General features: G+C 39.5%; 1 protein-coding gene across 25 annotated transcripts in view; it reads right to left on the bottom strand.

Moving 5' to 3' along the window:
• LOC128019083 (NACHT, LRR and PYD domains-containing protein 12-like) overlaps positions 1 to 13,128 on the bottom strand; it is a 282,672-nt gene that overhangs the window by 250,050 nt on the left and 19,494 nt on the right. For 22 of the 25 annotated variants that reach the window (XM_052605429.1, XM_052605111.1, XM_052605191.1 and 19 more), the window contains one exon: positions 6,566 to 6,739. The exons of the other annotated variants lie outside the window; for them this stretch is intronic. In XM_052605429.1, coding sequence (XP_052461389.1) covers positions 6,566 to 6,739 — 174 coding nt within the window. The remainder of the gene's footprint in view (positions 1 to 6,565; positions 6,740 to 13,128) is intronic. 25 annotated transcript variants of the gene reach the window in all.

The raw sequence follows: 13,128 nt of genomic DNA, 5'->3' as shown, positions 1-13,128 counted from the left end.
TTTTAAATATAGACAACATTGTTGAAGGCAGATTGTTACTAACAGAAATTGAATACGAAGAAACTGTGTTTGAGCTGGTAAATATATATGCTCCCAATAACGGTCCAGAACGCAAGGATCTTTTTATGAAATTAAGAGATGCTGTCCAGAAGTATGATGAGAGTGTGTGTCTGGTAATTGGTGGTGACTGGAATTGCACAACTGATTTTATTGTAGACCGAAATGGTGAAGAGCCTCACAGTCAATCTGCTGCTACCCTGTTAAGTTTTATTCATGAATTCCAGCTAATAGATGTGTGGAGAACAAGAAACACGGGTGTGAGACAATACACATGGCTGAAAGTGTGTGATGATAGAGTCTCTGGAGCAAGATTAGACCGGTTTTATTTGAACGAAATGTGGAGTAATAGAGTTATTGATGCTTCTATTTCTCCCAATGGTTTTTCAGATCACCACATGATTACTTTGGTTTTAAACATAAAGAAGACACAAAAGTCTAATTATTACTGGCTTTTAAATGTTAAGTTTTTAAATGATGTTTTATTTTGTGAACGTTTTAAAGTGTTTTGGAGCAACTGGAAGTTGAAAAAGTCTTCATTTGAAAGTCTGTGTCAGTGGTGGGATGTGGGAAAGGTGAACATAAGACTTTTCTGTCAGAATTATGCTTCCCAAACATCAACCATAGTGAAAAACACAGTAAGGACTTTACAGAAGGACATTGAGTCGATGGAAAGAAATCTTGTATCTAGTAGTGAAGCTGTGCATTGCGATGTTTTAAAAAAGAAAAAACAAGAACTGAACTCTTATTTGCAGGAGCAGGCAAAGGGAGCGTTGATAAGAGCCAGATTCTGCTCTGTCAAGGACATGGACGCTCCAAGTGCTTTCTTTTTTAATCTAGAGAGAAAAAGTGTCCATCAGAAGCAAATGTGTCATCTCCGTCGGCAAGATGGATCGGTGACTTCAAATCCAGCTGAAATGAGGAAGCTAGCGAGAGACTTCTATAAGCAGCTGTTCAGCGCTGAGAGCTGTGATGCTGCGAGCGTTGAGGATCTGCTGGAGGAACTGCCTCCGCTCCAGCACCAGCAGAAAGAGGCACTGGACACTTTAATCTCTTTTAAAGAACTCACGGAAGCAGTGCGTCAGCTACACACTGGCCATTCTCCAGGGATTGATGGCTTATCTGTGGATTGTTATCAGCAATTCTGGGATATAATAGGACCAGATTTTTATGAAGTGTTGTTGGACTGCATCAAGAACAAAACTCTTCCCACAAGCTGTCGACGAGCTGTCCTGTCTCTCCTTCCAAAGAAGGGGGACTTGGGATTTTTAAAGAACTGGAGACCTGTATCCTTACTGTGTTCGGGCTACAAAATATTCTCCAAATGCTTATCAAACAGACTGAAAAATGTTTTAGACCAGTTGATTCACAAGGACCAGTCATACTGCATTCCTGAAAGATCAATTACGGACAACCAGTTTTTATTAAGAGACATGATCGACATTAATCAGTTTTATCATGGAAATCTTGGGTTTTTAACGTTAGATCAAGAAAAAGCTTTTGATGGAGTTGATCATGAATATCTTTTTAATGTTTTAAAGTGTTTTGGATTTGGTGACAGTTTTATATCTTACATTAATTTGCTGTATTTTAATGTGTCTGTGCTGGTGAAAGCAGGAGGTGGTTTGAGTGAGCCGATCCTGGTGTCCAGAGGCATCCGGCAGGGATGTCCACTGTCTGGACAACTCTACAGCCTGGTCATAGAACCTTTGTTGTGCAGGTTGAGGAAGAATCTCAATGGAATAGCAGTTCCTAGTTCACAGGACAATTTTAAGTTATTTTTATCAGCATATGCAGATGACATTACTGTTTTTATTTCAAATCAGGATGACATCACAATTTTAAATCAAACTCTTGGTTTGTATGAAAGAGCTTCCTCTGCAAGAGTCAACTGGTCCAAAAGTGAAGGTTTTATTGTTGGTGGGTGGGAAGGCACAGGCTTTCCTCAACTCCCGGGTGGGTTACGCTGGAGACAAGATGGTTTTAAAGCTTTAGGTGTTTTTTTAGGTAATGAACAGTTTCAAAAGAAACATTGGGAGGGTCTGCTGGAAACTGACAAAGTGGAAGTGACTGTTGCCACAACTGTCTTACAGGGGGAGAGTCCTGGTCATCAACAACCTCACTGCATCGATGCTGTGGCACAGGACTGCAGTCATGGAGACACCTGAAAAACTCATTTTAAACATTCAAAGGACACTGGTCAACTTCTTCTGGAGTGGACAGCACTGGATCCGTGCAGCTGCCCTGTATATTCCAGTCCAGGAGGGCGGGCAAGGCTTGGTGGATTTGAGGAGACGGATCCGAGCTTTCAGATTACAGTCTGTGCTGAGACTTCTTTATAAAGATGTGACATGGGCCAAAACAGCAAGTGCTTTGCTGAAGCAGGCAGGAGGACTTGGTCTAGACAAACACTTGTTTTTAATGAAATTAGAGGAAATAAGCCTTTCAGAGGAACCGTTGTTTTTTAATCCGTTGATCCAGACCCGATTGCTCTCCTCCGTGACTGTGCAGAGATGCTTAATGAGGAATGGCGTCTACAAACTTGGACATCTTCTTAATGAGAGGGGCTGGAAACCTACTTAAGAACTCCAAGAGTTGACAGGGTTAAGGTCCTTGCGTCTTGTTTTTAAACTGAAAGAAGAGATCTCCGATGCGCTACCAAGTGGCTGCAGGTCTTGGATTGCACGGAGACAAACACTGGACATGAGAAATAACCAAGAATCAGAATCAGAATCAGAATGAGCTTTATTGCCAGGTATGTTTACACATACGAGGAATTTGTTTTCGTGACAGAAGCTCCGCAGTACAACAGAATGACAGCGACAGAACATAAAACACATAATAAAAGAATAAAAAATACAAATATGTAGACAGTGAATGACAATATACAAATGACAATTGTAGGCAGGTATATTACAAAATGAAGTTATGTATGTACATATATATTGTGTGCAAAATTTAAGTGTATACTAAGTATGTGTGTTAGATAAATAAAGTGTGTGTGTATATAAATATAAAGTGTAGTGTGTTCGCCATTATTGTCAGCTGTTCATAAGATGGATTGCCTGAGGGAAGAAACTGGTCCTGTGTCTGGTCGTTCTAGTGCTCAGTGCTCTGTAGCGTCGACCAGATGGCAAAAGTTCAAAGAGGGAGTGTGCTGGATGTGAGGGGTCCAGAGTGATTTTGACAGCCCTTTTTCTCACTCTGGATAAGTACAGTTCTTGAATAGATGGGAGAGTTGAACCGATGATTCGCTCAGCAGTCCGGACTACCCTCTGTAGTCTTCTGAGGTCAGATTTAGAAGCTGAGCTGAACCAGACAGTTACTGAAGTGCAGAGGATGGATTCGATGATGGTGGAGTAGAACTGTTTCAGCAGCTCCTGTGGCAGGTTAAACTTCCTCAGCTGGCGGAGAAAGTACAACCTCTGCTGGGCCTTTTTTACGATGGAGTCAATGTGAATGTCCCACTTCAGGTCCTGAGAGATGGTGGTTCCCAGGAACCTGAATGACTCCACTGCAGTCACAGGGCTGTTCATGATGGTGAGTGGGGGGAGTGCAGGGGGGTTTCTCCTGAAGTCCACGATCATCTCCACTGTTTTGAGCGTGTTAAGCTCCAGGTTGTTGAGACTGCACCAGACAGCCAGCTCTTTTACCTCCTGTCTGTAAGCAGACTCGTCACCGTCCTGGATGAGGCCGATGAGTGTGGTGTCATCTGCAAACTTCAGGAGCTTGACAGAGGGGTCCTTAGATGTGCAATCGTTGGTGTACAGGGAGAAGAGCAGTGGGGAGAGAACGCAGCCCTGGGGAGCTCCGGTGCTGATTGTACGGGTGCTGGATGTGTATTTTCCCAGCCTCACTAGCTGCTGCCTGTCTGTCAGGAAGCTGTTGATCCACTGACAGACGGAGGTGGGCACGGAGAGCTGATTTAGTTTGGGCAGGAGGAGGTTTGGGATGATCGTGTTGAAGGCCGAGCTGAAGTCCACAAACAGGATCCTCACATAAGTCCCCGGTCTGTCTAGGTGTTGCAGAACATAATGCAGTCCAATGTTTACTGCATCGTCCACAGACCTGTTTGCTCTGTAGGCAAACTGAAGAGGATCCAGCAAGGGTCCAGTGATGTCCTTCAGGTGGGCCAGCACCAGTTTTTCAAATGACTTCATGACTACAGACGTTAGAGCCACAGGCCTGTAGTCATTTAGTCCTGTAATTTTGGGTTTCTTAGGGATGGGGATGATGGTGGAACGTTTGAGGCATGAAGGGACTTCGCACAGCTCCAGCGATCTGTTGAAGATCTGTGTGAAGATGGGGGCCAGCTGGTCAGCACAGGATTTCAGACAGGCTGGTGTAACACAATCTGGGCCTGGTGCTTTTTTCCTTTTCTGCTTCCGGAAGACCTGGCGCACCGCATCCTCGCTGATCTGAATTGCAGGTGTGGGGGAGAGGGGGGATGCAGGAGGTGAGAATGGTGAGAGTGCTTCATTGGAGAGGTGTTCAGGATGGGTTGCAGGAGCTGTTAATGGTGTGAACGGTAGTTTGGAGAGGCATTCAGGGCTGGTTGCAGGAGTTGTGAAGGGTGTGAATGGTTGTGTGGGGAGGCGTTCAGGGCAGGTGATGGGTGTTCTTTCAAACCTGCAGTAAAACTCGTTCAGATCGTCTGCCAGTCGTTGATTCTCTACGGTGCTGGGGGGTGGTGTCTTGTAATTGGTGATCTTCTTTAGACTTTTCCACACTGATGCGGAGTCGTTGGAAGTGAACTGAGTCCTTATTTTTTCAGAATAATTCCTCTTTGCCACTTTGATCTCCTTTTCCAATGTGTATTTAGCCTGTTTATACAAGACATTGTCCCCCTTCACGTAAGCATCTTCTTTGGCCTGACGGAGCTGTCTGAGTTTTGCAGTGAACCACGGTTTGTCATTATTGTAAATTAGTTGAGTCTTTGTAGAAGACTTCCCAGACATCAAGATCTCACCTATCAGAAATGAGGAAGATGGGGAAATTGCGGACTCTATTTTATCCTTCACGACCCCCCAGCTTGATCTTTTTAAAGATGCATCTAAGAAAGCTTTATATTGCACTTCAGTGAAAATGACACACCAAGAATCACTAAAAGGAATAAAAGCATCTAAATGGCCTGAACTGCTACAGCCAGACTTCCTGGTGCGGGACAGGTGGAGGACGCTGTACAAACCCCCGGTGGAGAAGAGAACGGCAGACCTCCAGTGGAGGATCATCCACCGGACCATCGCTACGGACCGTCATGTGGCGCACCTCAATCCAGCAGTGGGGGGGGGGGGGGGGGGGGGGGGTCCGGTTCTGTGGGATTGAGGAAAACCTGGAGCTTTTGTTTTTAAAGTGTAACAGATTACAAGGTCTTTTTAATTTGCTTGAGACTTGTTTTAGAAGATTCAATGAGGATTTTTCTGAAGTAGTTTTTATTGGGGGTCTGAAATACAGTTTTTTTAATGAGAAGGAAAATGGTTTTACTAAATTATTTGATAGGAACTGCCAAACTGGCAATCTGGAAAACCAGAAAAAACAAAGTCAAACAACTCTCTACAATAAACCCTGAGATGATGTTTAGGCATCTGGTGCAAGGAAGGCTGAAACTTGAATTTGCATATTACAAACTTACCAATAATTTGGTGTGTTTTTGCGATGTTTGGTGTTTTAATGAGGTGCTATGTACAGTTCAGGATGATCAGCTTGTTGTGAATTTTTAGGAAAAATTTAATTGTATTTTTATTTTTATTTTTTATTTTTTTCTATTTTGTTTGTTTTTTTCAGTAATGTGATGTAAGGTGTAATGGAAAAATAAAGTGCTTTAAACCTCTCTCTCTCTCACTCTCTCTCTCTCTACCTCACTACCTCTCTCTGGGTCTCTCTCTCTCTCTCTCTCTCTCTCTCTCTCTCTACCTCTCTCTGTCTCTATCTCTACCTCTCTCTCTCTTTCTCTCTCTCTATCTCTCTCTCTCTCTCTCTCTCTACCCCTCTCTCTCACTCTCTCTCTACCTCGCTACCTCTCTCTGTCTCTCTCTCTCTCTCTACCTCTCACGTGTGTGTGATCTGTTGAATTCATCTCACACTATCCTCAGATAAACTCTAAGTGCGGTGCGTTGTCATTGAGACTGATCTATGATGAGTTCAGACCTGAGCGACATTTCACTCGTCACATTTGCATATGACATACTTCTGGAATTCATGATTCATTGACAGCAAATTTCAAATATTAAATGGAACGATAAAATAACGTTATTAACCGGTTAATGGCCATTTCGAATTTTAGATTCTGTTCGGAACTATAAAATTTGATTTCGTTTCTGGTTCTGTTCCTGTCAAAATTTCATTCGTTTACGGTTTTCGTTTTCATTCCTTGAACAGTTTCAGAGCCCTGCTGTAAATGATCTCTTCTATGTTCTTAATACCTCAGTATCTGCAGACACACACACACACACACACACACACACTGTGATCAGTTGACTGTAAATGATCTCTTATATGTTCTTAATACCTCAGTATCTGCAGCTGACAGTTTGGACTCTTCAGTCCATCAGAAATAAACTTTACACCAGAGTCCTGCAGGTCATTGTTCCTCAGATCCAGCTCTCTCAGGACACAGTTTGAGGATTTTAGAGCTGAAGACAAACTCTCACAACACTGAGCAGTGAGATTACAGCCAGCAAGACTGAAAGAGACAAGAACACACACCAACAGTCAGATCATCTACAGACACACACACACACACACACACAAATCATCTACACACACACACACACACACACACACACACACACACACACACACACACACACACACACACACACACATTGTGATCAGTTGACTGTAAATGATCTCTTATATGTTCTTAATACCTCAGTATCTGCAGACACACACACACACACACACACACTAGGGATGTGCAACAGTGATTGAGTACTCGACCGCGACAGCGATGATCGATCACGTAAACGATGATCGAAATTATTTTAATTTTTTTTTATTGGTTATGGCAGCACGTTGGGCGGGGCCCTGATCTCTGATTGGTTAGCTTCCCACTTGATGCCTCAAAAGACGTAAGAAGACAGATAATCATGGCCTCAAAGTCACATGGTGATGGTTTCCCTTTGAGAAGAACGATAAAAATACAGTGTATACAACAACAAATACAATGCGCTATCATCTAAAATGTGTAGATAAAATATCTGGCGATAACAGAGCGGCAACTCAGACGAGCGTTGAATCACTTGCCATAAGACCTAAATGCAACGCAGGCAGAACCGAGAAGACGACAAAGCAGTTCGCTGAAATGGTGGTGAAAGATTTGCTGCCCATTAGTTTCAGGGACAGAGAAGTTTTACTTGTCCAGTGGTGCCTGGCTGTTCCTGCAACATCTGTTCCAGCGGAGCGAATTTATTCCACTAACGTTAAATGTGAACAGACTGCGCACGCGGCTCTCATCTGAGCACGTAGAACCGCCTTATCTTTTTGAATAGACATTTGAATGTTTCACCGGTCGTGGTAAATATTTAGGCTATTTGGTCTCTGTTTTATACCTTATAATAGTTGTTTGGTTAAACTTGGTGAACTTTTTTTCTTTATCTTTTAAAAACTACGTTTCACCGCTGGATCAAAATATGCTGCTAAAGTTATACTGGAAGACAATGTTTTGTTAAAAAAAATGCAGTTGAATAAAGTAGCAAATAAAAGAAAAAGTATCTTTGTGTGTTAATTTTTAAATCACAGACAAATAATGAAATGGTCTTTATAAAATAAAATGCACTGGATATATTTGTTGCCTAATTACATTAAACATATTCGTAGAGATGACGAAATCAAAATTATTTGTTTGTCATAATTTGTATCTATATTTTAAATCTTATTCAATTATTTAGCAATAATCAGTGATTTCCATGCTGTTAAATAATATTTTGGTTGATCAGAATGTGCAAATTTAACACAAAATATTAATTAAATATTATAATACATAAAAAATAACGATAGTGACACTAATGTGAATTTATTGTACTTTCATGTTTGTAAAGCGCAATCAGAGTTAAACTTTCGGTCAAGTTCACATCTGCATCGGTTAATTTTTTTCAGATAAAAGTTGCAAGAGCTAGTCTAAGTCTGATTAATTAACATGAACAATTATGCTGAAATCGATGCCTATCAGCGATTCGTTTCATGCTCATATAAGCAATGCCCGATAATGATATTGCTCTTAAATGTTTTATTTTTCTATTAGTATTGTTATTATTTTATTATTGATGTTATAATAATGCAGCTTTTTTCTGTCATATTTGTGGGCATTATAATTCAATTCATATGGCTTTGAAAACGCGCAGTTGGTTTATGGAAAATAAAACTTAAAATTACACCTATTACACTTAATAACACTTAATAAATCTGCCATACATTTATAATGAGAACTTTATAGGAATCTATATTAAAATCTGTCCTTGCCCATCTTTCAGCGCTCTCTCTCTCTCTCTCTCTCTCTCTCTCTCTCTCTCTCTCTCTCTCTCTCTCTCGGTCTCTCGGTCTCTCTCTCTCTCTCTCTCGCTCTCTCTCGCGCTCTCTCTCTCTCTCTCGCTCTCTCTCTCTCTCTCTCTCTCTCTCTCTCTCTCTCTCTCTCTCTAACGCATAGCTTATCATCCTATTGTGCAGATACAAGTTGTAATGTTACGTCTGTAATAATAATATGTTATCTGATTTATCATAGGATGTGTCATAGAATTAGCTTCCGCTTATTGGTACACTCTTCACCTCAGGCAGATATTTCTTGCTCCTTTATTAATAACATTGCTTGATCATAATCATAATCTAACCTGTCCTAATCATGTGTTCATGTTTTCATAGACAGATTTTCATATCAGATTTTTATTTTTTCATTTTCATAACAATCTTCAGATTTTTTCATTATATACATTATGGCCATGCCCCCCCCCCCCCCCCATTTAGCCCCACCCCCAGACACACACACACACACACACACACTTATATGTTCTTAATACCTCAGTATCTGCAGACACACACACACACACTAGGGATGTGCAACAGTGATTGAGTACTCGACCGCGACAGCGATGATCGATCACGTAAACGATGATCGAAATTATTTTAATTTTTTTTTATTGGTTATGGCAGCACGTTGGGCGGGGCCCTGATCTCTGATTGGTTAGCTTCCCACTTGATGCCTCAAAAGACGTAAGAAGACAGATAATCATGGCCTCAAAGTCACATGGTGATGGTTTCCCTTTGAGAAGAACGATAAAAATACAGTGTATACAACAACAAATACAATGCGCTATCATCTAAAATGTGTAGATAAAATATCTGGCGATAACAGAGCGGCAACTCAGACGAGCGTTGAATCACTTGCCATAAGACCTAAATGCAACGCAGGCAGAACCGAGAAGACGACAAAGCAGTTCGCTGAAATGGTGGTGAAAGATTTGCTGCCCATTAGTTTCAGGGACAGAGAAGTTTTACTTGTCCAGTGGTGCCTGGCTGTTCCTGCAACATCTGTTCCAGCGGAGCGAATTTATTCCACTAACGTTAAATGTGAACAGACTGCGCACGCGGCTCTCATCTGAGCACGTAGAACCGCCTTATCTTTTTGAATAGACATTTGAATGTTTCACCGGTCGTGGTAAATATTTAGGCTATTTGGTCTCTGTTTTATACCTTATAATAGTTGTTTGGTTAAACTTGGTGAACTTTTTTTCTTTATCTTTTAAAAACTACGTTTCACCGCTGGATCAAAATATGCTGCTAAAGTTATACTGGAAGACAATGTTTTGTTAAAAAAAATGCAGTTGAATAAAGTAGCAAATAAAAGAAAAAGTATCTTTGTGTGTTAATTTTTAAATCACAGACAAATAATGAAATGGTCTTTATAAAATAAAATGCACTGGATATATTTGTTGCCTAATTACATTAAACATATTCGTAGAGATGACGAAATCAAAATTATTTGTTTGTCATAATTTGTATCTATATTTTAAATCTTATTCAATTATTTAGCAATAATCAGTGATTTCCATGCTGTTAAATAATATTTTGGTTGATCAGAATGTGCAAATTTAACACAAAATATTAATTAAATATTATAATACATAAAAAATAACGATAGTGACACTAATGTGAATTTATTGTACTTTCATGTTTGTAAAGCGCAATCAGAGTTAAACTTTCGGTCAAGTTCACATCTGCATCGGTTAATTTTTTTCAGATAAAAGTTGCAAGAGCTAGTCTAAGTCTGATTAATTAACATGAACAATTATGCTGAAATCGATGCCTATCAGCGATTCGTTTCATGCTCATATAAGCAATGCCCGATAATGATATTGCTCTTAAATGTTTTATTTTTCTATTAGTATTGTTATTATTTTATTATTGATGTTATAATAATGCAGCTTTTTTCTGTCATATTTGTGGGCATTATAATTCAATTCATATGGCTTTGAAAACGCGCAGTTGGTTTATGGAAAATAAAACTTAAAATTACACCTATTACACTTAATAACACTTAATAAATCTGCCATACATTTATAATGAGAACTTTATAGGAATCTATATTAAAATCTGTCCTTGCCCATCTTTCAGCGCTCTCTCTCTCTCTCTCTCTCTCTCTCTCTCTCTCTCTCTCTCTCTCTCTCTCGGTCTCTCGGTCTCTCTCTCTCTCTCTCTCGCTCTCTCTCGCGCTCTCTCTCTCTCTCTCGCTCTCTCTCTAACGCATAGCTTATCATCCTATTGTGCAGATACAAGTTGTAATGTTACGTCTGTAATAATAATATGTTATCTGATTTATCATAGGATGTGTCATAGAATTAGCTTCCGCTTATTGGTACACTCTTCACCTCAGGCAGATATTTCTTGCTCCTTTATTAATAACATTGCTTGATCATAATCATAATCTAACCTGTCCTAATCATGTGTTCATGTTTTCATAGACAGATTTTCATATCAGATTTTTATTTTTTCATTTTCATAACAATCTTCAGATTTTTTCATTATATACATTATGGCCATGCCCCCCCCCCCCCCCCCATTTAGCCCCACCCCCAGACACACACACACACACACACACACTTATATGTTCTTAATACCTCAGTATCTGCAGACACACACACACACACTAGGGATGTGCAACAGTGATTGAGTACTCGACCGCGACAGCGATGATCGATCACGTAAACGATGATCGAAATTATTTTAATTTTTTTTTATTGGTTATGGCAGCACGTTGGGCGGGGCCCTGATCTCTGATTGGTTAGCTTCCCACTTGATGCCTCAAAAGACGTAAGAAGAAGACAGATAATCATGGCCTCAAAGTCACATGGTGATGGTTTCCCTTTGAGAAGAACGATAAAAATACAGTGTATACAACAACAAATACAATGCGCTATCATCTAAAATGTGTAGATAAAATATCTGGCGATAACAGAGCGGCAACTCAGACGAGCATTGAATAACTTGCCATAAGACCTAAATGCAACGCAGGCAGAACCGAGAAGACGACAAAGCTGTTCGCTGAAATGGTGGTGAAAGATTTGCTGCCCAATAGTTTCAGGGACAGAGAAGTTTTACTTGTCCAGTGGTGCTTGGCTGTTCCTGCAACATCTGTTCCAGCGGAGCGAATTTATTCCACTAACGTTAAATGTGAACAGACTGCGCACGCGGCTCTCATCTGAGCACGTAGACCGCCTTATCTTTTTGAATAGACATTTGAATGTTTCACCGGTCGTGGTAAATATTTAGGCTATTTGGTCTCTGTTTTATACCTTATAATAGTTGTTTGGTTAAACTTGGTGAACTTTTTTTCTTTATCTTTTAAAAACTACGTTTCACCGCTGGATCAAAATATGCTGCTAAAGTTATACTGGAAGACAATGTTTTGTTAAAAAAAATGCAGTTGAATAAAGTAGCAAAAAAAAGAAAAAGTATCTTTGTGTGTTAATTTTTAAATCACAGACAAATAATGAAATGGTCTTTATAAAATAAAATGCACTGGATATATTTGTTGCCTAATTACATTACACATATTCGTAGAGATGACGAAATCAAAATTATTTGTTTGTCATAATTTGTATCTATATTTTAAATCTTATTCAATTATTTAGCAATAATCAGTGATTTCCATGCTGTTAAATAATATTTTGGTTGATCAGAATGTGCAAATTTAACACAAAATATTAATTAAATATTATAATACATAAAAAATAACGATAGTGACACTAATGTGAATTTATTGTACTTTCATGTTTGTAAAGCGCAATCAGAGTTAAACTTTCGGTCAAGTTCACATCTGCATCGGTTAATTTTTTTCAGATAAAAGTTGCAAGAGCTAGTCTAAGTCTGATTAATTAACATGAACAATTATGCTGAAATCGATGCCTATCAGCGATTCGTTTCATGCTCATATAAGCAATGCCCGATAATTATATTGCTCTTAAATGTTTTATTTTTCTATTAGTATTGTTATTATTTTATTATTGATGTTATAATAATGCAGCTTTTTTCTGTCATATTTGTGGGCATTATAATTCAATTCATATGGCTTTGAAAACGCGCAGTTGGTTTATGGAAAATAAAACTTAAAATTACACCTATTACACTTAATAACACTTAATAAATCTGCCATACATTTATAATGAGAACTTTATAGGAATCTATATTAAAATCTGTCCTTGCCCATCTTTCAGCGCGCTGTCATGAAAACGCATCAAAGGGAGCTCGCGCTCTCTCTCTCTCTCTCTCTCTCTCTCTCTCTCTCTCTCGGTCTCTCTCTCTCTCTCTCTCGCTCTCGCTCTCTCTCGCGCTCTCTCTCTCTCTCTCTCTCTCGCTCTCTAACGCATAGCTTATCATCCTATTGTGCAGATACAAGTTGTAATGTTATGTCTGTAATAATAATATGTTATCTGATTTATCATAGGATGTGTCATAGAATTAGCTTCCGTTTATTGGTACACTCTTCACCTCAGGCAGATATTTCTTGCTCCTTTATTAATAACATTGCTTGATCATAATCATAATCTAACCTGTCCTAATCATGTGTTCATGTTTTCATAG

Source organism: Carassius gibelio, chromosome A1 (assembly GCF_023724105.1).
Source record: "Carassius gibelio isolate Cgi1373 ecotype wild population from Czech Republic chromosome A1, carGib1.2-hapl.c, whole genome shotgun sequence".
In the NCBI taxonomy this organism is placed as follows: Eukaryota; Metazoa; Chordata; class Actinopteri; order Cypriniformes; family Cyprinidae; genus Carassius; species Carassius gibelio.
This window is presented reverse-complemented; position numbering and strand designations above follow the sequence as displayed.